Source organism: Pan paniscus, chromosome 8 (genome assembly GCF_029289425.2).
Source record: "Pan paniscus chromosome 8, NHGRI_mPanPan1-v2.0_pri, whole genome shotgun sequence".
NCBI lineage: Eukaryota > Metazoa > Chordata > Mammalia > Primates > Hominidae > Pan > Pan paniscus.
In genome coordinates, this window is record NC_073257.2 from 29,650,720 (window position 1) to 29,678,327 (window position 27,608).

The window sequence follows — 27,608 nt, forward strand, 5'->3', positions numbered from 1 at the left end:
AAAATTCTGAAAATGAATGCCTTACCGTAAGGCAGGCCCTAGGAGTCACCTCTCCTTGGCATCCAAGCCTGGCCCTGGTGAGCCCTTCGGGGCTAGGATACAACACAGCACAGTATCACACAGCAAACCTTTCAGACACACTCAAGAGTGAACTCCAACCGGGCGCAGTGGCTCACACCTGTAATCCCAACACTTTGAGTGGCGAAGGCAGGTGGATCACCTGAGGTCAGGATTTCAAGACCAGCCTGGTCAACATGGCAAAACCCCATCCCCATCTCTGCTAAAATTACAAAAAATTCGCCAGGCGTTGTGGCAGGTGCCTGTAATCCCAGCTACTTGGAAGCCTAAGGCAGGAGAATCGCTCGAACCTGGGAGGCGGAGGCTGCAGTGACCGTCATCATGCCACTGCACTCTAGCCTGGGCAACAAGAGTGAAACTCCATTTCAGAACAAAAAACAAAAAACAAAGTGAACTCCGTTTCCACCACTGCCTGAGTGACACTGGGGACTTTATAGAACCTCCATAGCTCTCTACTTTCTCATCTATAAAATGCTGACAGTAATCAGGTGAACCAAAGAGGGATGTTATGAGTGTGAGAAGCACTTACCACAGAGTAGGCACTCAGGTCTGTATCATTTGAGAACCTCTAATCTAGATGTTATGGAATGAACTATGTCTTCCCAAAACTAATATGCTGAAGCCCCAATCCCAAATACCTCAACATGTGACTATATTTGGAGATGGGGCCTTTAAAGAGGCGATCAGGTTAAAATGAGGTCCTTAAGGTGGACCCTATCCCAATCTGACTATTGTCCTCATGAGAAGAGGAAACTGAACAGACTGAGGGACACCAGGGATGCAGAGGGAAGATCATGTGAGCACAGCAAGAAGACGGCCACTTGCAAGCCCAGGAGAGAGGCCTCAGGAGCAGCCAGCTCTGCTGACACTATGATCTTGAACTTCCAGCCTCCAGGACCGTGGGAAATAAATTTCTGTTGTCAAAATCACCCAGCCTGCGGTGTTTTGTTTTGCAGCCGTAGGACATTAACAAAGTAGGTATTATTAATCCTATTATTGGCCTTTTGGGCTTTGCTAGCACCTCAAACCTGAAATACTGTTTTACAGCATTAAGCATCACACGCTGATGTAATCTGCTCAATGGGGACACTGCAAATTCCATTTCCTTTGATTGGAAACATGCTCTGATCAGCACTTCTCCATTCAGAGGCCACATGCAAGGCAGCTGTGAAACATGCCAACCTCATAGATACTCTGGTTGACTGTAACATACGTGAGATTTCTTTCACTGTGAGCTACACAGATAAAATGCCATTAAGACTCCATCTCTCTACCCAAAGATAGAACCTGGCGAATGAAGGTGGAAGAACTGTAGAGGCAGCAAAGCTCTGTGTGGAGATGAGACGAGCTGTGTCCAGCCTCCCAGGGAGCCCAGGAGCAAAACACAGAGGCTCAACACTGACCCCTGCTGCTCACACACTTGATCTAGACCAACTGCTCCTTGGCCACATTTTTACATCATCCTTTGGTTTAAAAAATAAAAAAATTAACCCACCTGCACAAACTTGCTATCCAAAGAAGAGGTCTTTATGCTGAATTAAAAAAAAGTCATCTCTAGTCTTTTCTCTAACAATGGATCTCCTGTATCTAGATTGTGTTTTCTTTCAACTAGGTTCATGTGAATTTATGAATAAATAATACAGGGTATGGTTTTCAATTATTATCCATACCAATTGTAGCATTGGTTATAATGGCAAAGCAGTGAGTGTTATAGTTTCTTATGGTGAAAATATAACTACTTCACATGTAACAGACACCTTATAGTCACCTTAACATAACAAACAATAATTTATCAGTAGATAATTTTAAAATTCAATATAAGACCAGGCACAGTGGCTCACACCTGTAATCCCAGCAATTTGGTAGGCCGGGGGTGGGGGGGGGGGTGGTGAATCACCTGAGGTCAGGAGTTCAAGACCAGCCTGGCCAACAGGGCAAAACCCCATCTCTACCAAAAATACAAAAATTAGCGGAGCATGGTAGCTGGCACCTGTAATCCCAACTACTCCAGAGGCCAAGGCAGGAGAATTGCTTCAACCTGGGAGGCGGACATTGCAGTGAGCCAAGATCGCGCCACGACACTCCAGCCTGGGCAACAGAGTGAGACTGTGTCTCAAAAAATAAAAAAATAAAAAAATAGAAATTAAAAAATTCACTGTAAACTCCCAAACGAACTCTGGTTACATAATGCCTATCATAAAAAAATACATTCAATAAATAGTTACTGCAGGACACAGAGTATTTTAATTATTAGTGGAAAAATTACCAGTTTTCAAAGCATGTCTGCCATTCTCAACAGAAACTTGGCCACAAGCACATCCCAACGAAAATCCTGCTGCTGTTCCCCCAGCAGCCGCCCCCCGGGCTATGCACAGCTCTGAACTCACCAGTGTGTGGCCATGGCTGTTCCTCTTGACCCTAGCACACTGGGCCCAGCCGCCAAACTTCTCCTGGGAATTCTGACTCAGGTGAGGAATAAGGCAGTGGGTGTGCTGGTTTGACAAGAGCATGGGACAGGTGGGCAAAGACCACTGAGAAGTACCATCACCAAGATTTCCAAGAAATAAAGATACTGTTTTGCACTTGTTACACCATCACAGATACAACGGTTTTTACAATAGTCATGCACCGCTTAATAATGTTTCACTCAACAATGAACCACCCGGGAGGCTGGGGCAGGCAGATCGCTTGAGTCCAGGAGTTCAACACCAGCCTGGGAGAAATGGCGAAACCCCATCTCTACAAAAATTACAAAAATTTGCCGGCAGTGGTGGCATGTGCCTGTAATCTACGCTACTTGGGAGGCTGAGGTGGGAGGATCACTTGAGCCCAGGAAGCCGAGGCTACAGTGAGGCAAGATCATGCCACTGTAGTCCAGCCTGGGCAACAGAGTGAGACCTTGTCTCAAAAACACAAACAAACAATGGACCACAAATATGACAGTGGTCCCATGAGATAACAATAATGTACTATATTTTTACTGTATCTTTTCTATAAAGACACACACACTCACCACCATGTTACAATTCCCTATGGGATTCCATACAATCACATGCTGTACAGTTTTGTAGCCTAAAAGCAAAAGCCTGAGTCACAAGCACACCATCTAGCCCAGGTGTGTAGTAGGCTACACCATTTGGGTGTGTGTAGGGACATTCTGGGAATGATCACACAATGACAAAATCTTATTATGCATTTCTCATAACGTATCCCCACCATTAAGTAATGCATGACTGTTCTAATAATAGCAAGTATTAAGACCATCAGGTACCGGGTGGTACACTAGGCCCTTACAGATATTAATTCACAATGACCCTATGAGGTGCTCTTATTATTCCCATTTTATAGATGAGGCACCTGAGGCACAGAGAGGTCAAGCAACTTGCCCAAGGATACACAGCTAGTAGCAAACAAAAAAGATGCTTACAAAAAAGCCACCGGGGCTACTAGGGCCAGAATGTCAGAGGACCGACAAAAAGTCAAATGCCATTACTGATTCAGGCATGCCAAAGGGGCTACAACTCTTCTTTGTTTCAATGAAACATTTCCAGTTTTAACCCTATCATACAATCAAAAATAGAAGTTGTCAGTTCCATCTTGTTCCTGATAGCTGGAAACTGCTTCCCTGTGGAAACTGCAGAGAAGCCTGCAGGAAGGAGACAGAGTACATGCTCTTTCTCCAGAGCTATGCTTTCTCCCTTAGCCAACCTTAATCTCTTAACTAAAAGCAGTAACATTCCTTCTTCAATAAATTTTTCCCAAGTACTATGCCAAGTAGAGAGACACTTCAGCTAGGCTGGATGGGATGGTGGGTCAGAACTGAGTATTCTCGAGGGGCCTCCGTGAGGAGGTGACAGGAAAGGGAGTCATGTGAATAGTTAAGTCCTTCCTTCTTTCAACAAGCACTAACTGACAAGGGGGCAAGGGCTAGCTGGAGAGAGAAAAACGAAAAGGGCTCCCCAGGCCAAGATGCGGCGTGTTTAAAAACAGAAAGGTGGGCACATACACACAACCTAGAGGAGTGAAAACATAAATAATTTTAAGGCCGGGCACAGTGGCTCACGCCTGTAATCCCAGAACTTTGGGAGGCCAAGATGGGTGGATCACTTGAGGTCACGAGTTCAAGACCAGCCTGGCCAATATGGTGAAACCCCATCTCTACTAAAAATATAAAAATTAGCCAGGTGTGGTGGCGCACGCCTGTAATCCCAGCTACTCGGGAGGCTGAGGCAGGAGAATTGCTTGAACCCAAGAGGTGGAGGCTGCAGTGAGCAGAGATCACGCCACTGCACTCCAGCCTGGGCAACAGAGCAAGACTCCATCTCAAAAACGAAAAACAAAAATTAAAAAACAAAAAATGATTTTAATAGATTATAGCTAAAATTACAGGTCCTCCACAGCTCTTTAATCTATCCCCCAAAGAAGGTCGACATGGATAGCATGTGTTCCAGGTTTAACAAGACTTTTGAGATAGCTCTTCCAGATAACCCATGATCACATTTGTTTATTATTTTGCCTGGTCCTTTAGAAAGACCACTCCCTTGAAAGCAGGTTGTTTTCGAGATTTATCTGAAAAATATTTTAGTCTAACTTGGAAAAAAAATGATAAAGGTTTGACCACCCAGAGAGGGCAATACACTTGAAGAGATTAAAAAATCAGGAAACACTGAAATAAGAGAAATGAAAGAAAGCTCCTCCGGCTACAGCTGGGATTCTGTCTCTATGGAAATGGAAGCTGATTACAGGGCCCTTCAAAATCAACTTTATCAACCAAATGAAGACAGCTGCTGCTTGGGAAAGAGTTTCTGCAGTGAAATCTCTTTAATAAAAAGAATAAAATCAGCAGCATTACGATTATGCTGGGAAGCTTTTTTTTTTTTTAAGAGACAAGGTCTTGTTCTATCACCTAGTAACACGATCATAGCTCACTACAAACTCAAACTCCTGGGTTCAAGCAATCCTCCCACCGCAGCCTCCCTGAAAGCTGGGACTTGCACATCACCCTCAGCTCATTTTTTAATTTTTTGTAGATATGGGGTCTCACTCTATTGCCCACACTGGTGTTCTTGGAAGCTTTAAGGAGAATGTGTGTGCAAATTACATGCCATGTTAAAACAAAATGATGGAAAAGAAATAAATTAGGACAAATTTTAAATAAATAGCTATCTAAATCAATTAGAACCTTAGGCAAAAGTACCAAACACTACAGGCTCTAATAAGCCACACAAAAAATTCCAACACCTGATACAAATGCCTTACCCAGTCGAGTTAACAAAGAAAAATTCTTGGTTCAGACTATTGACTGTGTTGGAACTGGGTATGTCTGAGGCATATGGGCCTATAGCTGGATATTCATATTAATAGTTAACATTTAATGTACGTTATTGGATCTAACACTAACTAGTTAATAACTAACATTTAATGTGCATTATTGCATTTAACGCAAACCATTAAACCAGTCTTATGAAGTGGTTACTTAGGTTACCATTTGTTAAGGAACTTGAAGATCAGAGAGGTTAAGTAGCTTCTCTAAGGTTACACAGTACTAAGTAGCAGAATTTGAATCCACGTCTATCCAAATCCAAGTTCCCCTCCTATGTGCTGTACTCCTCTGCCTCTCATGGTAGGAAGTGAGCATTTCTAGAATCTGGCTGGACTACTAGAAAACTGTAGAACCTGTCTGATATCTGTCTCCAGCCTAAGAAGTTTTCCCCATCAGAAAGTTCTTGGTACCTAAACTCCTCAAAACATCTTTTAAAGGTAATTTGCTGTCTCTAAGGAAGGGCTGCGTTAGAAGATACAACTCTCCCAGGAAGAAAGACGGGCATCTCATATGCTTAGTAGTACAAAACCTTACTTTTATCTTCAAAGCTTAATTCTAACCTCTTGAGAAATTAAACAAAGTAAGAATAATAAAGGGAAAACTTGAGATGCAAGAAACAGCTATTCTCTGTACATAAAAGTTTAAGCTGTGTTTAAGCTGGATACTAATATATAAAACTTCCTGGTTACAGCTAAAAGTTTATCAGTAAAGAAACATGGAGGTTGGGTGTGGTAGCTCACATGTGTAATGCCAGCACTTTAGGAGGCCAAGATGGGGGCACTCCTTGAGCCCAGGAGTTTGAGGCCAGCCTGGGCAGCATAGCAAGACCCCATCTCTACAAAGAAATAAATAAAACCATTAGCCAGGCGTGGTGGCGTGTACCTATAGTCCCAGCTACTCGGGAGGCTGAGGTGGGAGGATTGCTTGAGCCTGGGAGGTTGAGGCCCCAGTGAGCTGTGACTGCACCACTGCATTCCAGCCTGGGTGACAGAGCGAGACCCTGTTTTCAGGAAAAAAAAAAAAAAAAAGAAAAAAAATTCTTACACTTATAATTAATGTAGCCATGTGAAGTATTTTAATACTTGTATATATTAAGCACTGTGTCAGTGTGTGTGCACTGCTGAGAAGTGAGCCCTGGTGGAGGCTTCGAAGAGCATCCCGGAACCCCCTAGGCTCCGAGGAGTCCTGAGGTCAGGGAGTTTGCAGAGAGCAGCCTTGGCTCAATGCTACAGAAGCCAGAGGAGGTGGAATCTGCAAATCTCCAAATTCACTTCCACCCAACTTCCCAAAAAGTACTATTATCCTTTGTTAGCTACTTCTTTAGGAAAATTTAAGAATGATCTCGCTTTTCACCACCCAATGTTATACCGGAAATATACTTCAGGAAGCAAGTGGCTATCTTTTCTTCCTTAACAAAAGCCAAGGCTTCAAAGAGATAACGGAGCTGAACCGAAATAGCTAAGCCATTCTCCCCATTTATAAATATTACATAAAGTCTCCTCCTCAAAAGCCGAAGGGTACAAAGCTCCTCTGCTGAAAGCAGCCTCTCTTCTACCCGGTGAGAATGAGTGCTGGAGGGAGGAAGGCCATGCGGCCAAGGGTCCCGCTATGCATCATCTTCCCTATCCCCTTCTCTTTCTGCTCTGTATCAACAGTGGCCCCAATAATGACCATGGTCATGGCAGAGCCGGGCAGGGGCAGCAAGGGGCAAACTCAGATATCCAATTCCAGAGGCATCTGCTCAGTTGCTGACAGCAAGGACCCTTACGGAATGCAAGAGACCAACACACACCAAGCCTGAGAGGCTAACTAGTACACAACCTAAGTTTAATGGCACGTATTTTCATAAAGCCTACGAAACGCAAATCTACGTTTCCTCCCTTTTCCTTCTGCCAAGACATATCAATAGCATCAACTCCAACCTCTGTCCCAGGCAGGTTTTCGAACCGTGAAAACCATGAATTCACAGTAAACCTGACTCTGCCGTTCTCTCCATGCCTAAATGGCTATCCATCGCCTTTCAGGGTCTCCTGAACATCTCCCTTCTTCTCTCTTGTCACATCCTGGAGTTGATATCCCAAACTCACAGGCCTAATCCATCATTCTTTCATTTTCTTCATTCCTCAACTATTTTTGAGCATCTACTGTGCTCCAGGCACTATTATTAAAAAAATGCAAGCATGAATATTGCACAGCTTTTGTCTTCCCAATGTCCCAGCAGAGAAGAGAGACTTCTAGATTAAAAAAGAAAAAAATCAGTACAATCCTATGTGAGAGGAGTCACAAAGCAATACACACGACCACCTTCACAGAGGAGGGAAGGGATATGTTAGCCTGGTGCAGACGGATAAGGTTTTACACAGGTGGTGATGTCTAAGCTGACTCTTAGAAGTAAAAGGATTTCAGGTGCAAAAGACTGAGAAAGAGGGAAAACAGAATTCGTAAAGGCACCAAGATCTGAACGAGTAGGCTCTGGTCCGGGAAGGGCAATAGGTTCAGAAGGGCTGGAATGCCAGCTGCATGGAAGGGTAAGGTTGTGTTCAGATTCAGAAAGGCCTTGTACATCACGCCAAGAAACCTGGAGCATTACCGTCGATAATGGACAACCTGGAGAAGTGCGGAGAGGGTTTAAACCAAAGCCACGTCAGCCTGAAGAACTGCTTTAGCTCGCTTATCACAGGTTTTTCAAATATTAGAATTAGTAGCCAACATCTAAAAATTAGCAAATTTCACATAAAAATATAGAATCTTGGTTCCTTTAAGAAAATAATCTGGCACATTGGGCCGACATTCCTATGGTGACATGTGTCTGAGTAGCAGGTGCAGCAGCTGGCCCCTTCAAGTGGGACACCTATCACCTAGTTCATAACCGCCCTGACCGCCCTCACTTGGAGGCATGTGAATTTGCAATCCCTGATTTTAAGGGAGAAGGTAACACCATAGACAGGGGTTACAGGAAAATGACACTGAAAGTGACCCACTGATTAAACTGGGCAGTGAAACTGAAGGCAAGAGGGCAAGTTAGGAGGATTTCACCACAGCATGAGGAGGTGACAAAAGCCTGAACCAAGTTCGGAGAATAAATACTCAGAAGAATGTAAAGATTCAAGAAATGCTTAAAACGCTCCAGGCACAAGAATGCTTATTAATCATGGAACTTTTCTGTGTCATTTGTTCATGGACAAAGACTGTATTAGGAGACAGGAAGGACTCAAAATTAATTTTCAATTTATAATTAAAGTGACTATTAAGCAAACTGTGGAAAATCCACCTCAATGCCATACAGCAGAGACAACCGATGAGGCACAGCTGTCTGTGTGATTCTCATCGTGGACTCTCAGGATCGTTTTCCAGGTGGAACAGAACAAATCCTACTGCAAACCCTCTGCGCGAAGCCCCTGACAAGTGATGTTTACAAGCAGGGGCTGGGGTCTAAACCAGTACAATCGCTCACAGCAGGACCAGCAGTGAATTGGCAAACTTAGAAAGCCTTCCAGCTCATCCAAGGGAGGGTCCTGCCCGAGAACTCACAGAGGCCGTTGACATCCAGCATGTTGGAGATGCCCCGGTCACTCATGTCCACTTCGGGCTGGTTCTTCTCCCGGCTCTCCTCCACCAACTTCTTCAGAGACTTGGACATGGTCTGCACCAAACAACAACAAAGCACGTGGGCGATGACAGCAAGCGCAGGGGCAGAAAGGAAAGAGGCCTTCGCAGCCACTCTGAGGCTTCCCCAGGGTTGGAGCGGGTGGGCGTCCGAGGGCGTCCCAGGGGCTGGTCCGGGTGCGGGGAGGGGATGGGGTAGGGCAGGGGAGTGGGAAGGGTTCAGCCCCGCTGCGGCCACGCAGCGAGAAGCAACCCCAAGTGCAACACCGCACACACTCACCACGGAAGGTAGCCCCTAAGAGGATGGGCGTGCAACCACAAGCTTCGCCAGAACGCACTCCGGCTGCCCTCACTCCCTGCAACACCGGCACTGAACAGCGAACACGCCCTGTCTCGGCGCCCCGCGCAAGCGCACACAGCGCCGCTGCCAGCTCCACGCCCGACCCTACCCATATTAGGAGAACAGCTCTCCAGACGTGGCTCCAGGGCCAGGCTCCGCCCTTAAAAGTCTGTGGAAGAGGCTGGCTAATCACGTTCGTTATTCGTCTTCGAGACCCCGCCCCACGCTGAGGATAGTTTATCCCCGTGGCGTCCACCCCACGGTTTGGGACGCTGATTGGGCCGAAGTTGGCGCGTGCGCAGTAGACTTGGCGCAAGCTCAGTTGATGGGTCGAAGCCCAGAGGGCTGTGGGCGGAAGTGGGGAAGTTTGTGGCGTGACTGTGTAAGGGAGGGTGGTGGCTCAGGGTGGGTGTTGCGAAAGCTGGAAGTAAATTGCTTCCGAATGTTTCGCTTGTGTAATAGCCACTCCACTCGCCAGAAGTTGCTACCCTGAGCCCGTCTCCACAATGTGCCTCTGAGGGACCTTGTGGGGCACGCAGCTTCCCGCCCTATTAAGAGCTTCTCCAGGCAGGGATTCCGGCGCGGTCTGCGTTTCCCCAGCGCCCCGCTGGAAATCTTTTTTGACAGGTTTCTAAGGCTGGCTTTTAGCCTTTTTACTTGTAGCTAGAACCTACAAGTAAAACCCTACTATTTTAAAAGTCATTTGAAAACACCACTAAAGCGATGTGTCTTTCCCAACTAGGACTTTTACATTTGTGAAACATGACGTTCTGGCTTCCAGGAATCTCCTGCTTTCTCTTCCAAAAGCAACCAAATTTTAAATCCCAGAGAAACTGTTGCCCTCTGCCTCCCTATTTCCTGACCCAGTCTCAGTCACCCAGCAACATCCTGTGCTTCTCTCACCAAAAACCCTGTCCTAAGAGACTATTTTATACTATGGAATAAAAATTGGCACCAGGCACTTTTCTTTTATTGGTCACCTAATTTGATGATAAGACGGATGCCACACATATGCATTTATATATTGTAGATTGTGGCAGGGATCAAAGCCTTAAGGAGATGTGGTAAAATAATGTAATTATATCTCCGAACCAATTGGATAAAAAAAGGATCTGCACTCTTAAATTCTAAAGCAGGTATTTCTTGCTTAAAAAACATTCCAGATGAAAGAGTTATTCCTCCATTAGTCTTCTTTGATCTGGAACCGTCCTTGGCTTTTATGTTTATTGAACTAGACATTATTTAAGAATACAGACCAGGTATTGTGTGGAATATCCTTTAAAGTAAGTTTGATGTTCCCTTTCAGGTTATGAATTTTTGGAGAAACACCACTAAAGCGATGTGTCTTTTCCAGTGCATGATATCAAGGTACAGATGGCATCGGTTTCTCCCAGTATAGGTGATGTTCACTTAGGTAAGGTAGTATCTGCCAGGTTTCTTCACCATAAAGTTACTATTTTTTTCTTTATGATTAAAAATAATGCTGGGGGGAGGTGCTACTTGATTACACCCCATTCCTCATCTAATTTTTACCCACAAGTTTTAGCATCCACTGATGATTTTCTAACTTCATAATTTCATCAATAAGTATTAGTTGGTAATCTCCTAATCCATTTATTTCTTGAATCATTAACTCTTTTAAAGCAAAAGTCCTGTTTTGAAGCAATCAGAATTTTTCTTATCTATCAATTTCTAATAGTCAATCTTGCCTATGTAGGCTGAAGACATACAGTACCTGTGTTAGTCGGCTAGGGCTGTCGTAACAATATACCACAGCCTGGATGGCTTAAACAACAGAAATTTCTCACAATCCTGGAAGTTCTAGATCAAGGTGCCAGCAGATTTGATTTATCCTGTGGCCTCTCCCCTGCCTCGTGGATGACTGTCTTCTCTTGGTGTCCCTCCAGGGCATTTTCTCTATGCAGTCACACCCTTGGTGTCTCTTCTTCTTTTTTTTTTTTTTTTTTTTTTGAGGCGGAGTCTCGCTCTGTCGCCCAGGCTGGAGTGCAGTGGCGCGATCTCGGCTCACTGCAAGCTCCGCCTCCCGGGTTCACGCCATTCTCCTGCCTCAGCCTCCCGAGTAGCTGGGACTACAGGCGCCCGCTACCACGCCCGGCTAATTTTTTGTATTTTTAGTAGAGACGGGGTTTCACCGTATTAGCCAGGATGGTCTCGATCTCCTGACCTCGTGATCCACCCGCCTCGGCCTCCCAAAGTGCTGGGATTACAGGCGTGAGCCACCGCGCCCGGCCTGGTGTCTCTTCTTCTAAGGACACCAGTCCTATTGGACTGCTGGCCTATAATAACACCCTGCATTTGTTTCATGAATGTACTCTCTTCTCAAGTATCACCGAGGATAATAGTTTTTAAACCTCTCTTTTGTTCACTCAATTATATTTCTTCAAGGGTCCATTCTTACGTGTATTTATCTAGTCTTTTCCATAGAAAAGAAGGATTCTTCCCCTCTCTGGTGATTGATTCTTGGTTGTCCTTTTGAGTTCAAGTGTGAAGATCTGAACTGGTTTTTCTAGATAGCTGGAGTGGTCTCTTGTTTGTTTGTATTGTTTTCCTCCTAGATCCCTAGACTGATAGTCGAATTTCTTTAGAGGCAAGAACCCAGTGTTATGCCTGCAGGTCATCACCCGGCTACCTTTGCAGGTGGAGGGAAATGGTGGATTGTGAGTGCCAGTTAGGGCAACTCCCTGACTTTGGTTTTAGCCCCTCACACTGCACCTGCCAGCCCCACATCCAGGTAACACCTGGAACAGAGAGTCCCAGCCCTCCTGCATGTCTCTCTTGAAGTTATTTTGAGCTGCATGCCTCCATTCACTCCTGTTTCATAGGAATTTGTTTTCACTCCCATTTGAGATAGGAAAAACCAAACTGTTTTTGCTACTCTCCACTGGCTCAACACTTCTGACACCAGAGAATCCCCCACACATGAAACAGTTCTCCAGCAGACACCAGCTCGGTGTCTTACAGTTTAACTTAATTCTGACACTGTCTACCTCAACTTACAGTCAAATCCCACAAGTTAAAGGTTCATTTCCACAAGACTTTAGGTTGACTGTCACCTACACTTCTGACTGACCAGCTATAAATCAGGGTTCCCACACCCCCTTCTCAGGTTTGATTAATTTGCTAGGATGATGGTTAGCCTGTCCAGGGTCCTGATTGCTAGCAGTGAAACTTCATGGTGACACAATTTGGAATCAGGAAACTTATCCCTTGGCCACTAGATCTGGGAAGTTGGCTCAATGTATGTTTCACCAGATAAGAATGTTAAGGTTTTTGCCTCAGGACTGGCTCAGGAAGTCAAGCAAGATAGAGCTGGGAAGTGTGCTTTGTGAAGTTGGGAGACATCAGCTGCTAGTCTTGTATGGCTGTCTTGTTCTCTGCTTTATCTTCAGTGCGCTGAGTACATATCACATAGCTGATGCTCAATAAACATTTGGAAACAAGTGAATTAAATGTAAAGCAGAACCAGAGGATATACGGTGGGTCTTACGAATGAGAGTACAGTTGACTCTTTTCTCCTTCTTCCAGTTGAATTACTCAAAAACTGAATTACTCAATAACTACTTCCCTTGGCTATACACGAAAATGTCATTCTCCCAAGCCTGACCATCCCTAACCCACTAAAAAATCACTGCTTATTTCCTAGATGCCCAGCCTGGAAGATTTTGTAAAGCTTCATTTTGTCTCTTTTTTTCTGTATTTTTAATTTTAAAATTACATAATAATATTGACTATGCTTTCCTCAATTTCAGGTACACACCTCCCAGATATTCCAATATGCGTCCTAGAAAAGCATGCCCTTCTGAGTGGAAATGATACCGTTACTCTAATGATGCAGTCCATGATCTAAGCATCATTTTTTTGACAGTGACATCATGTTAATCTTTCTTTCAGACAAGTATTATGTCATTTCATGTTATTGTTAAACTTTCCCTGTATTCTGTACTTTTGCAATTCATTTTTTGATAAAAGAGAAAGATCTTATATCTGTCACATTTCGTCTGTTACAATTGGCCCATTGTTGTAGCTTATCAAGACCTTTTGGATTTGATGGTGTTACTTACCTCATTCACTGTCCTTTCCAATATAATTGTCACCCATAAAGTTGATATATCTATCCATAATACAAAAAGGGAGCAGGAATTTTTGTTGTTGTTGTTTGTTTTTTTGAGATGGAGTCTCACTCTGTAACCCACACTGGAGTGAAGTGGCACGATGTTGGCTCACTGAAACCTCCGCCTCCTAGGTTCAAGTGATTCTCCAGCCTCAGCCTCCTGAGTAGCTGAATTTTTAAGGTTAGAGTATTTTATTTCTGTGGCTCCATACTCTGTCCAGAAATAATTATCTGCCATTTGAATATTAGAGTAAGATGAAGTTACATTCCTCAGCTTCTTTCATTCACATGGTCTTTTGTTAATAACCCTTGATTTTGCATAATTAACATAAAGCAAATCTCCTTTGTAAAGGCTTCCGCTTTTCTAGAGGCACTGAAAAACTTTATAAAAGCATTGAATTTTCTTATGAAAAGGAAGCTAATAACTACCTCACTTAGTTACATGTCTGGCAGCATTAGAGATAAGGATGTGCTACTGAACTTTCTACTTCTTGTTAAGTGGCAAACCATATTGTTTATTTATAACTTAACATATTGTGTTAAGGAATAGGCAATGGTGGTGCTTATGGAAACTTTGTACTCCTGAGCGTAAATACATAATAGAGTTTGGATATTTGTCCCTGCTCAAATCTCATGTTGAGTTATAAAAGCCAGTGTTGGAGATCGGCCTGGTGGGAGGTGTTTAGATCGTGGGGGTAGATCCCTCATGAATGGCTTGGGCCATACCCTTGGTGATAAGTGAGCTCTTGCTCTGAGTTCACATGAGAGCTGGTCACTTAAAAGTGTGTGGCACCTGTACCATACTCTCGCTGTCTTGCTCCTGCTTTCACCATGTGACATGCCTGTTTCCCCTTCGTCTTCCTCCATGACTATAAGCTTCCTGAGGCTGCCCCAGAAGCCAAGCAGATGTCAGCACCATGTTTCCTATAAAGCCTGCAGAGCTGTGAGCAGATTAAACCTCTTTTCTTTATAAGTTACCCAGTCTCGGGTATTTCTTTATAGCAATGCAAGAATGATCTATTACAGAAAATTGGTACCAGGAGTGGGGTTTTGTTATAAAGATACCTGAAAATGTGGAACTGACTTTGGAACAAGGTAATGGGTAGAGGTTGGAAGAGTTTGGAAGGCTCAGAAGACAGAAAGATGAGGGAAAATTTGGAACTTCTTAGAGACTGTTTAAAAGTTGCAACTAAAATTCTGATAGTGATATGGATAATGAAGTCCAGGCTGCCAGGGTCTTCGATGGTAATGAGGAACTTAGTGGGAACTGGAGCAAAGGTGACACATATTATGCCTTAGCAAAGAACTTGGCTGCATTCTGTCCATGCCCTAGGGATCTGTGGAAGTTTGAACTAAAGAGTGGCAACCTGGGGTATCTGGTGGAAAAAATTTCTAAGCAGCAAAGTGTTCAAGATTTGGGCTGGCTGCTTCTAATAGCATGTGCTCAGATGTGGGAGCAAAGAAATGACTTCGAATTGGAACTTATATTAAAAAGGAAAGCAGAGTGTAAAAATTTGGAAAATTTACAGCCTGGCCATATGGCAGAGAAAGAAAAAGCTTTTTCAGGAGAGGAATTCAAGCAGGCTGTGAGGCATCCACTTGCTAGAGATATTTGCATAACTAAAAGTCAACTGCTAATATCCAAGATAATGGAGAAAAGTCCCCAAAGGCACTTCAGAAACCTTTGCTTAAACCCCTCCCATCACAGGCCCAGAGGCCTGGGAGGAAAGAATGATTTCATGGACCAGGCCCAGGGCCCTGCTTCCCTGCACAGGCTCAAGACAGGGCTCCCCACGCCCTGGTCACTCCAGCTCCAGCTATGGCCCAAAGGGGCCCAGGTACAGCTTGGGCTGCCACTTTGGAGAATGAAAGCCATAAGCCTTGGCAGCCTCCATGGGGTGTTAAACCTGCAGGCACACAGAGTACAAGAGTGGTAGATTCTTGGCGGCTTCTCCCTAGATTTTGGAGGTGGTATGGAAAAGCCTGGGTTTTCAGGAAGCAGCTTTCTGCAGGGGCAGAATCCTCACAGAGGACCTCTACTAGGGCAGTGTAGCAGGGAAATGTGGGTCGGAGGCCCCACACTGAGTTCCTACTGGGGCACTGCCTAGTGGAGCTGTGTGAAGAGGGCCACCATTCTACAGGAGAGTGGAGAATACTCAGAGAAATTAAATAACCAGGAGAGTACAGGGTCCTGGGGATAAATGAAGAAAAGGTTCGGCGTGGCCAGGAGAAACAGAAGTTTGAGTCAAATGGGAGGGAAATAGAGAATTCAGAGGTTACAGCAAACTTCTCTGTAGTTAAGGCAAGGTCTTTGGAGAAGCTCAGATTGACCTAGGGGCATGGCAAAAGGTAAACACAGGTGAGACTTGGCCCTGGCTTTGGAGGAGTATGGGAAAAGCAGGTACATCTGTATGGTAAGGAGGAGAGTCATACTACTACTAATTGACATAGAAGCTAGCATTTACCAATTACTTAATATGCACCAGGTATTGTTCTGAGTCTTTACACATATATACTTAATTATTGCAACCCTGTGAGACAGGTAAAATAATCCCCTTATACAAATGAAGAAACTGAGCACAGAGAGATTGTGTAAGCACTTAACTAGTACAGTTAAAATTCAAACTCAGGCAGCTTGGCTCCAAAAATGAAGCTCTGGAAGATTCATATATATATTGAATTCTTTGCCAAAATGTAAAAATTAAACTTGAAAATTTATATATGTCCCATAGTGAAAGACAGAGTTTTAATAAGTCAAAAAATTAATGCAGCATAATTGTGTACAATTCAATAATGTTTATTATGTGTAATTGAACATTCACAGGAAATTTATGCTTCTATATTATCATTAACTTTTGTTGTTCTTGTTGTCATTTTTGAGATAGGGTCTCAGTCTGTCACCCAGGCTGGAGTACAGTGGTTAATTCACAGGGTTTCACTGCAACCTTAACCTACTGGGCTCAAGTGATCCTCCTGCTTCAACCTCCTGTGTAGCTGGAACCACGGGTGCATGCCACCATGCCTGGCTAATTTTTTGATTTTTTGTAAAAATAAGGTCTCACTTTGTTGCCCAGGCTGGTCTCAAACTCCTAGGTTCAAGCAATCCTCCCATCATGGCCTCCCAGCGTGCTGGGATTATGGGTATGAGCCACTGCCCCTGGCTATTATTATTAACTTTTAAAAATGTATGTCACATATGCCATAATCATTTCCAATTCTTTCAAAGTTTTTTTAAATTTCAGCTCAAAATATTAGAATGAAATGCACACTCAAGACTAAAGAAGCTATATTCTATGTTCGAGAAAATGTACAAATATTGATTCTGGTTTTTTTTGTTTTTTGTTTTTTTTGAGATGGAGTCTTGCCGTCTCGCCCAGGCTGGAGTGTAGTGGTGTGATCTTAGCTCACTGCAACCTCTGCCTCCTGGGTTCAGGCAATTCTCCTGCCTCAGCCTCTCGAGTGGCTGGAATTACAGGCACCCACCACCACGCCTGGCTAATTATTATATTGTTAGAGAGATGGGGTTTCACCATGTTGGCCAGGCTAGTCTCAAACTCCTGACCTCAGGTGATCAACCTGCCTCGGCCTCCCAAAGTGCTGAGAATACAGGGGCGTGAGCCACCACGCCTGGCCTACAAATATTGATTCTATCCATGGTTTGGTGAAAAACCATACAAGTTCAGCTTATTCTCTGTGGCATCAGCAGGGGTCATGTATAAAGATGGCAGAGTCCTGTCCAGCGTGCTGCAGAGGGAAAGTGCTGAGTGAACACGAGTTGTTACCCACTTAGCTGTCCCAAGTTAATCGGAATGCGGATGGACGCCGTGCATAATCAGCATGAAATTTTATGAAGAGCTGATTTGAGGAAGCCACGAAGGGAGCTATGCTGGTGTCCTAAAATTGAAAAAAAAGTATCCAATTATATATTTCACATATTTGAACGTTTTTCTAGGAATGTTAGCCTAGTAACAAAGTACCACATAAAGAAACTTTATAGAATGTATGGTGAACCTGCATATATTTCTTGAAGTAACCTTGCAAAGAATGAATGCAAATGCTTTACAAAGGAATATTTCTGGGTGTGGGGAGTTGAGGGAAAATGGGGAAGGACTGCTAATGGGTACTGGGTTTCTTTGGGGGGGTAATGAAAGCGTCCCAAAATTGGCTGTGCTGATAATGGCCACACAGCTCTGTGAACCTACTAAAAACCACTGAATTGTATACTTTAAGGAGATGAATTGGATGGTATTGAAATTGTATCTCAATAAAACTGTTATCAAAAAACTTGAACTTCTTATTCAAGTTCTTACTGCAAATTTAATTTTTCTGAAACAAACATATATAATTAAAATGATCCTATTAAGTAAAATATAGTATTTTCATCCTCAGTGTTTATAGTTTCCTCTTGAGATTTATTTTCATATACTTCTGTGGAACAGTGTGTGTTTGTGTGTGTGTTGGGGGGATACATGGGTCCCTGTTGTCTCTCACTTTCTATTCATTCATTTGGCAAATATTGATCAAGGCACTGCCACGCTGCAGGTATTAAGAAGACATTAAAAAATGAGCAAAACAGGCAAAAAGCCCTGCTCTCATGATGCTTACATGACTGGCTTCTCCTGCCTCAGCCCTACCCCAAGTCATCAAAACACAGGCTTATTTCCAAGATACTCACTTACTCAAGTTAAGTGTAGATTTTTTTTTCTGTAAGAAATACATCAAGGAATATACAATATTTTTATTCCTATGCACATCTACTTTTTACTTCCATTTTAATCTGCTTCCAAATTTCAATAACTTCTTTTATATTGACAAACTAGTGTGTCACCAGACTGTCAACAGAAGTTTTAGAATCTCCTTTGATTCTCCTTGTTTGTCCCATTATTCTTTCATTTGCTAGATCTTCATTTTCTGTAGCTGCAAGGGATATAGGATTTCCCTGTGAACAATGGTATTTACCATAATATAAAATATCTCCAAATCAGGGTTTGTGTTTATATTAGCAAAATAAGGAGCTACCTCTGTATGTACATTGTATGTATTTAAATACTGTATGTATATAAATATTACAAGTTTAACAAACATATTTACATGCATATTTACATACATAAAAAGTTGAATTGTATACTTAAGGAGTATACATACAAAAGTATACAACTTTCATATGTATGTAAATATGCATGTAAATATGTATGTATGTAACATGTAAAAGTTGTATGTATGTAAATATTAGCAAAATATTACAACTTCCAAAAAGTTGTAAGTATGTAAATATTAGCAAAACAAGAGCTACCTCTGTACTTCATGTTTTATGCTTATGTTTTACATTTTTTCATTTATGTTTAACATTGATAAAGTGTTAAAGAAATCAGTGGTACCTTTAAGAAAAAAACAATTACACATGAAATTATATCCACATTTATAAAAAAATGTAAAACTGGGAAAATACCGTAAACACCAACAGTTAAAAAAATTGATGTATCTCGCTATATACTTCAACTTAACGTGGCATTGGATTAAATGGCCGTCACTTCTCTCAGTGACTCGGTTTATACTTGTTCAGTATAAACCTGAACTCGGTTTATACAAGTCCAGGATATACTTGTTCTTTCCACCTTATGGGAGTGTCACTGTGGGGATCAAACGGGGTTGTATGTTTGCAAGCCACCGAAAACCATGCCCACAAAAAAACCCCTACCAATATAAAGTCATGGTATTGTTAAAATTGCCTCTTTTCCTCCCTTTTGAAATGTTTGTAAATTTCAATTCAATGTCTAAGAGCTGATTAGCTTCTAAATCTGATGTGTGGCACATTTACTGGGGTCTCTCTCTCTGTGGGCCTTCTGTGCATCCCCGTGATACAGTGTCTGCTGGTCCTGTGATTACCATTTCTCACCAAGTAATGTAACTATATGTATAAAGATATCACTACCAAAAAGTTTAAGTGTTGTCTGTAGTTGCAAAAAGTTCAAGAGACCTAAATGTCCACTTAGAGGGGCTTCATTAAATAAATTAGGCCACACTCGTGCAACGGAACACTCTCCAAAACTTAAATATGATGCACCAGTGTTTTTATTGATATAAGTTACTAATGATATATTGGTAAGTAGGAAAAACACACCATCAAACAGTAAAAAATATGCATGTAAAAATATATGCAAATATATTCAACGAAAGGTGTTAAGAATATATGAGAATGCCCAGGGTTTTAGAAAAATTAGACTATTTTCTGATACTTCTGAAAACAGCATTTATCAATTTTATAAATAGTAAGTTATATTTTAAAAACCATCTAGATTTCCAGCTGATACAGTTCTCTGTCTAGTTTGATTACAAAGTCTAAGTGATTAAAGGGCAGAAAAATCAGAAACAGATACCCGCTTGCCAACAGCCAATTTTCCCTTACTTACTCTCTTGTTATTTTGAGATGGAGTCTGGCTCTGTCGCCCAGGCTGGAGTGGAGTGGCGCCATCTCGGCTCACTGCAACCTCTGCCTCCCCGGCTCAAGCAATTCTTTTCCCTCAGCCTCCGGAGTACTTGGGATTACAGGCGTGTGCCACTATACCAGCTAATTTTTGTATTTTTAGTAGAGACGGGGTTTCCCCATGTTGGCCAGTCTAGTCTCAAACTTCTGAGCTCAAGTGATCCACCTGCCTGGGCCTCCCAAAGTGTTGGGATTACAGGTGTGAGCCCTTACTCTCTTTAAGTATCTACTTGCACATCAAATGAGAGGATCGTAAGCACAGATGCCTGCAATATTGAATCAACGTCAGATTCTGAGTTGTTTAGGGAAGATATCAGAGCTTTACAAAAACAAACTATCGGTCACCATTTCTTCAAATAATTTCCGCAATTTTCAGCAAGAAGTAGATAAAATAGAGCCACGTGTCCAAATTTTCTACAGTTCTATTTATGCAGAAATAAACATGGGTATTCAACCCTAGGCAGTGCACTGACGTCACAGAGGGAGCTTTTTTTTAAAAAACAGCGCGCTGTGACTCCTCCCTGGGAAATCCCGATTCAGTGGGTTTCGGTGGGAACTGGAAGTCTAATGTAAGTAACTCCACAGGTGATTCTGACGCAGAGCTGATTTTGGTAACTCTTAATAGTAATTTAATGCAATGCCCACCAGATGGCACTCATGCTCCCAGAATAGAAAGGCAAGTGGGAAAACTGCTCAATTTGTTAAAGGCTGTGCTTCCTCCTCTGCAGTGTCTGCCTTTGAAAGTCTACACTAGGCCGGGCCCAGTGGCTCACGCGTGTAATCCCAACACTTTCGGAGGCCGAAGTGGGTGTATCACCTGAGGTCAGGAGTTCGAGACCAGCCTGGTCAACATGGCAAAACCCTGTTTCTACTAAAAGTACAAAAAGTAGCTGAGTGCGGTGGTGGGCGCCTGTAATCCCAGCTACTCAGGAGGCTGAGGCAGGAGAATTACTTGAACCCGGGAGGCGGAGGTTGCAGTGAGCTGAGATTGCGCGCAGCACTGCACTCCAGCCTGGGTGACAAGAGCGAGATTCCATCTTAAAAAAAAAAAAAAAAAGTCTACACTAAGTGACTCATTATTGTCTAAAAATAACAAATGGGAATATAAAATGTTTGTTTTACTCACGCCTCCGCAGTATGGTCCAGAGGATGGAGAGCTGGCGTTGGGCCCATCGTAGAGTGTGAGATAGTTCTGGACACAGTCTCCTGGATCGTCAATGCTGATGAAGTAGAAGTTGATGGTGACAAGCCTTCCAGCAGGAGCAACAAGGACCCACTCGCAGTACGTGTTGTTTGGGTATGTGCCTGGATAGCCAGGGCTGGTGAATGAGCCTCTGTCTCCATAAAGAGTTCCACCACATCCTGCAAGGAAAACAGGACAAGAAGTTTGCTTCAACAACATATAAACCGTCCAGTCTGGCTTGTTAGGCAATAAGACTTTATTTTCTTGAGGTGCTGAGACTCTGCAAGAATAATGGAGGCAGAAATCCCTTTTCCTTTTCCTCTTCTTTGGGCTACACCCTTTCTCCTCGCTTCCCCTCTCTTCCCACTGCCACCTCCACCTCTTCCATCCTCCACACACGTGCCTTTGCCTGCATATCACAACCCAGGGATAACTTCCTCCAGGACTGTACTTTGAAAATTGGGAGTTGAGAGCAGAATGGAAAAAAAAAAAAAAAAAAACTTGATAAAGTAACTGTGGGAGAAAATCAAGTTGTTGTCTGTGTGCTTTCGATGGTGTAGAGATCTTTGCATGCCCAGAGTTGACGCCAGTGATGTGAGTGAAGTAAAATTAGAAGTAAAATTCAGCACTAAACCAAGAGGGAGTGCATTATTGTAGGTGATGGCAGGAATGACTTCATTATAAAAGTGACTTTACCAGGCTAATAACTGACATACTTAAGGTCAAATACTTCAAGTTTTGGTGTTAATTTGTTCAATTTGATAATCTGTATATGAAGGCTGTCATGATTGAGACTATATATCTGTGGAGATCCAGGTCATCTCTGGGACAGGAAGAAGCTGGCTGGCATAGTTACAGAGCACGTGGCTGGGCCTCTGACCACTGAGGTCTAATCTCACCTCCACCTCAGTCTAGTGGAGCATTTTGGGCAACTCATTAATCTTGGTGGGTTTTTTTGTTTGGTTGGTTTTGTTTTGAGACGGAGTCTTGCTCTGTCGCCCAGGCTGGAGTGCAGTGGCACGATCTTGGCTCGCTGCAAGCTCCACCTCCCGGGTTCATGGTGGGTTTTTTTTTTTTTTTTTTTGAGACGGAGTCTTGCTCCATCACCCAGGCTGGAGTGCAGTGGTGTGATCTCGGCTCACTACAGCCTGCATCTCCCAAGTTCAAGTGATTCTCCAGTCTCAGCCTCCCGAGTAGCTGGGATTACAGGCATGTGCCACTACACCCAGTTAATTTTTGCATTTTTAGTGGAGATGGGGTTTCACCATGTGGGCCACACTGGTCTGGAACTCCTGACCTCAGGTGATCCACCCACCTTGGTCTCCCAGGGATTACAGGTGTGAGCCACAGCACCTAGCTTAATCTTGGTGTTTTATTTGCTCGTTGATAAAATTTGAGCATTGGAGGTCACCTTTAAGCTTCCTTTGGGTGCCAAGATTCCGTTACCCACGATTGTCTTTATAGAACCCTTTTCTTAAGATATTTAAAGTGAGTTCTGTTTATCTTTCTTATTTTGAAGGTATTTTGGTATTTTGGGATATTTTATAAAGGTATTCCTCCTCTCTTGAATTAAATGTATTGACATGACTTAAATTTTCTTTAGTTGTTTGATAAACAGCCAGCCAAAAATGTGAGAAGATACTTACTACCCTAAAAAAAGCAATTTCTTTCCAGGACCGCCAAGAAACGTCAGGGCCTGCGAGAAGCACAACCACTCATATATATGCCAGAATGTGTTCATAAGTTGGATTTTTGGTAAAAATTTTTCTTTAAATTCTCAAAGAACTTCCTTGATGGTCAAGCCAAAAGTCAAAAAGTCTAAAAAAATTTAATTTACAAGGAATTTTTGAATCTTCCTACCTTACCTTATATATGCTTCATATATGAATATATATTCTTTTGTAAACAGAAATAATGAATAAATGTAGAATTTAAAGTAATCTGGCCGGGCGCGGTGGCTCATGCCTGTAATCCCAGCACTTTAGGAGGTTGGATCACCTGAATTCAGGAGTTTGAGACCAGCCTGGCCAATATGGGGAAACCCTGTGTCTACTAAAAATACAAAAATCGGCTGGGCATGGTGGCGCATGCCTGTAATCTCAGCTACTTGGGAGGCTGAGGTAGGAGAATCACTTGAACCTGGGAGGTGGAGGTTGCAGTGAGCTAAGATCACTCCACTACACTCCAGGCTGGATGACACAGCGAGATTCCATTTCAAAAAAAAAAAAAAGTAATCTGTACTTTCATTGTTAAAATCTCTATTCTTAACATAAACTAATCAGGTACACAGGTAGCTAAAAATATAAGGTTACTTTGCCTTTTACTATTAGACACCTCATGTTTTTCTCACAGTGCTTTCCCGTACAAAGTGCAAATGTCTTACGAGAGGGTGATGAAGTCCAGATGATTTCATATCCACGATCAGAAGTTACACTATCACTCTTAAATCGTAGGTATAGTTCATTATTTTGAGAGAAGACAGGGTTTGGCAGCAGAGTTCCACAGTACTTGCCCAGTAATGGTGAATTGCTGTTACTTCCATTTCTCACCTTTAGGAAGGAGTCATTCATTATTAAACTTACACTTTCTTCTCTAAGGTATATACATTAAAATGGGAGACAATTTGAATGATGACATTGGTCGGAAAAGCTTTGTCTTTTTATACAGTTAAGAATGAAGGGTTTTCTGAAAATACATGCAGAAGTCACCTTCACTTGCAAAGGGGAAAAATGTTCCATGTGTAGATCAAAAAACATTTGCATTTGGATTCGGAAATATCTGTTAACCTACAGCAATTAAAACACCAGGCAGCTTTTTTATACCATAGTTTGTGCTGTGATCCTGCAGCCTTTGTTTTTGGGGAAACATTTTGGAGAATGTAGGTGAAGTGAATTTTTAAAAGGTGGAGATGGGTGGGGGCAATGTTGCCTGCTCTGTTTCCAGTCAACTATTACACCTTTTTCATTGTGTGTGTGTGTGTGTGTGTGTGTGTGTGTGTGTATGTGTGTGTGTCCACGTGTTCTCATTGAAAATTACTTGGCTGTAAAGAGGCTATGAAAAAATACAATGCAAAGTATAATAAAGTTCAGAACGAAAGGAATTTCTGCATGGGCAAAGGACAGAATTATAAATCTATACAATGTCTGTTGTTAAATATGTTTTACAAACACATTCTGAGGCCTTGTTGTTTTTTTGTTTCAACTCATTTTTGAGTAGACACATATAAAAACAGGAGATGAGCCTCTGTTTTATAGGGAGAGAGAACCACACTATGAACTGAACCCCTTTCTGTCCCTCAGCCTGGCTCCTGCCCTGCATTCACAACCATCCCTGCTTCCAGGAGGGCTCTCGACGCTTCTTACGGAAACGTTACGCGGGCAATGTATGTTGGAACCAGCCTGACATACAGAAATGCTGATTTTACTGATCTATGTATTCAAAGTATTGGAAGTTCCTCTGTTCCCTATATAATTCCATGGTTTAAACTTTGGTTAATTGCTGGTATCTTAAGTCACAGAGTTAAGACATCTTGCTGGGCTGTGTTGATCAGGTGAGATTGCTTTTAGGTCTATGTAGTAGCCCATGGGAGAGAATAATGCCTTTCTAGTGCTTTGGGGACTATTCTGCTGAGTGTTTAAACAAAGTAACCTTGCCATGACAGAGTAGCCAGTCATCCGCTAGTAGATGGGAGGGCTGCCATAGCCAGCACCACGCTCTTGAGTTTGGGCGTTTTTCCCTCAGGGTCCTCTTTCAAAATGCCGTTGCTCTGAGAGGAGCAGCGAGATACTAATTTCCACCGACACTGCTGACAACTTGTCTTATTCACTTTCCTCTCCTAGGAAGAATGGGGCCACCTAGAGCAGTGGGCATCTCTGGGACATCAGAGGATCTTGAAAGGGGAGGTGAAGGCATGAAAACAGATTCCAAGCATGGTCTAGAGCTCGGCCCTCGCTTGGTAGTAACACAGTCAGAATTCTCAGTCAGACATTTCCGTTCCCACTGCAGTTCACAAGAACGGAATGCTGAGGCTTCCTGGTACAGCTGCCAAGAAACTATGCCCACAGCCTTCCCACTGAGAGCCAGATGGAGCTACATTTTACAGGCCTAAGCGGTGGTTTCCTTTCTTTGCTTATGGGACAGGAAGTTTCAGATCCATTCTGTGGAGTAACGAAGGACAACTAGGAGGAGGAATTCTCACTCTCCACGGCTGGAAAGCAAGGCTTTGCTTCCCAGCATCTATCAGGCAAATGGCAAACGGTGACTCTGATCAATAATGGTCCATTCAAGCTGGAGTGAGTTAAGAGTTAGTTGCACTGTGACTCCAACCTAACGGGATTATTCCATCTTTCCTCCAGATCCCACTCTCCTCATTCTTTCTGCTTTACACTTCATATAAATATTTGGATCTCCATGGTGGGGGAGGTACACAGGTCCAAGTTGAATAACCTGACCGGCACAAAGAATAACTGTATTTGCCTCTTCATTTCCTCCCTGCTATATACATCTTTCGGTCTCCTGTCGTGGCGAGTATTCCTTTAGAAAAGGCATGAGCTTCCTCCGAGTGTTATTTATGGCACTATATGTTAAGGCTATTGATTAATAAAGGATTTAGATGAATTCCAAAGGGGAGAGCTTTCCAGGATGATAAAACTCCGTGTCAGGAATCATGTTGAAGCTAAACCCATATGCAAAGACCATATGCCGGAACACCCTTCCTGGCCAGGCTGGGCAGAAGGTGCCAGCAGCCCTAGGAGCCAGATCAGATGAGGGGGGTTGCAGGGGAGAAAAGAAAGAAAAGAAAGAAAGAAAGCCCTTGGTGCTAAGAAGCAGAAGATGTTTTGTTGGGAACAAAGGCTGAAGCTACCAAGAAACTATCAGCTGAGCAGAGGCCCGCTAGAAAGAATCGTCCTACAGAATGAAAGGAGCCCGCTGCCTACACCGGTACATTTGCTTATGCTACAAAGGTCAAATCCTCTTGGGCAGCTTATTTTGAATGAAGACCTGATTAAAGAGGCAGTGAGAAAAAAAATAAAATAAAAAATACAACTCCAGATCAGGGGTAGAGGAACAAGCACACTTTTTGGAAACTTTACTGAAGACTCTTGTGTGGTGCAAAGCCAGTTTAGAGACGGTCAGGATGAGGTTTAGATTTAAACTCCACTCACAGAGGAACTCAGCATCTTTATGCTCTTGGTTTTTAGGTTCCACCTAAGTATATTTCCTAAGGATGAATGCATTTTCGACAGAGCTTGCAAAGCTCAAACCCCGTGAGCTCTGGGGTTTTTCTGGCAAAACACAGGGGCTGAGTTCCACACACTGGGTCCACATCAGATGAGGCTTATTCAGACTATCTCCTGCCTATGAGCGATGATGTTCATGTTCCATCTCATATGCCCAATGCAGGCAATGGGGCAGAAAGAGCACAGAGGGAGCTCATCGGGGGCACTGGAGGACCCCAAAGTTTCAGGCCCACGAGGCGCATGGTTCTGCCTGCTCCAGGCACAAGGGGGCTTCTCTCTCAGTGTGTCCTGGGGTGGGAGTGGAGGGTGGGTGGGTGGACGATGGGCAAACAGTGAAGTCACTTCTGTGCCCAAATTCAAGCTCTGGAGTTGTGGTGAAGAAAGGACAGACCACACCCCCTGAGACCAGGGAGCATTTATTCAAGGAAACACTTGTCTTTAGAGGATGTTGACGATGCCCCAAACTTACTGTAGCTGTCAGGAAAATTAGGTGAGCTATTTAGTATCATTGAGTTTCATTTTACAGAACCAGCATGTTGTCCTTAGACTTCCCTCTGATCCTTTTAGGTCTCAACTTACATATTGCCCTCTTGAGCCTTCTAGTTCCCAGACTGAGTTAGGAACCCCAACCCATGCTGGACTCAGTTAGTCCTTTCCACATTGTGCTGTAATTGGCTATACCCTATCTGTCCTTCCTGCCAGACTAGGAGTCTCCTGCAGGCCCTGAGGTTCCCAATTTCCGGTGTTTGGACTGGTGCTCTGTAGATGTTTAGGGAATGAAAGGGTAATGAATAAATTAATGAAACAAATAAGAATCATATAGTATTAGCAGCACTAGAGAAAAGGTGTAAAATCTTAAGTGATCCACCATCTTTTAAATAATTCATTCAAACAATATTCAAATGCATGTCACCTCCAAGAAATCGTTTCTGCATTCAACTGAGTTCTCGATGCCAAATGAATGAAAAAAGAGGGAAATGGTGTGGTTCTGGGGGGCCGTGAGAGTAACGGTGCAATCCTTGTCATTGTCGTAGTTATCTGGCCATCCAGGGCTTCTCAGGTTGCCAAATGCCTTGTGATAGTCTCTGTTGCAATCTTAGAGGAAAAATATGCATAATTAATGTATGCATTCCAATATTTAGTGCTCTTTCAACTTCACAGGAATCCTTCAAAAAGATCATTACATTTGATAAACTTTAGAAAAAAGTAATCCAGCTTCTTC

The 27,608-nt window shown here is 43.0% G+C and overlaps 2 protein-coding genes across 2 annotated transcripts in view; both read right to left on the minus strand.

The window, feature by feature from the left end:
• Nucleotides 1-9,597, minus strand: part of RSU1 (Ras suppressor protein 1) — a 225,022-nt gene extending 215,425 nt beyond the window's left edge. The window contains exons 1-2 of the mRNA XM_003831179.6: nucleotides 9,288-9,597; nucleotides 8,933-9,044 (exon numbers count right to left, since the gene is read on the minus strand). Coding sequence (XP_003831227.1) covers nucleotides 8,933-9,041 — 109 coding nt within the window. The 5' untranslated portion in view covers nucleotides 9,042-9,044; nucleotides 9,288-9,597. The remainder of the gene's footprint in view (nucleotides 1-8,932; nucleotides 9,045-9,287) is intronic.
• A 6,658-nt stretch (nucleotides 9,598-16,255) lies between these two features.
• Nucleotides 16,256-27,608, minus strand: part of CUBN (cubilin) — a 314,944-nt gene continuing 303,591 nt past the window's right edge. Inside the window, exons 65-68 of the mRNA XM_003831178.7 lie at nucleotides 27,300-27,481; nucleotides 23,530-23,695; nucleotides 21,090-21,325; nucleotides 16,256-17,373 (exon numbers count right to left, since the gene is read on the minus strand). Of these exons, the coding sequence (XP_003831226.3) occupies nucleotides 17,266-17,373; nucleotides 21,090-21,325; nucleotides 23,530-23,695; nucleotides 27,300-27,481 (692 nt within the window). The 3' untranslated portion in view covers nucleotides 16,256-17,265. The remainder of the gene's footprint in view (nucleotides 17,374-21,089; nucleotides 21,326-23,529; nucleotides 23,696-27,299; nucleotides 27,482-27,608) is intronic.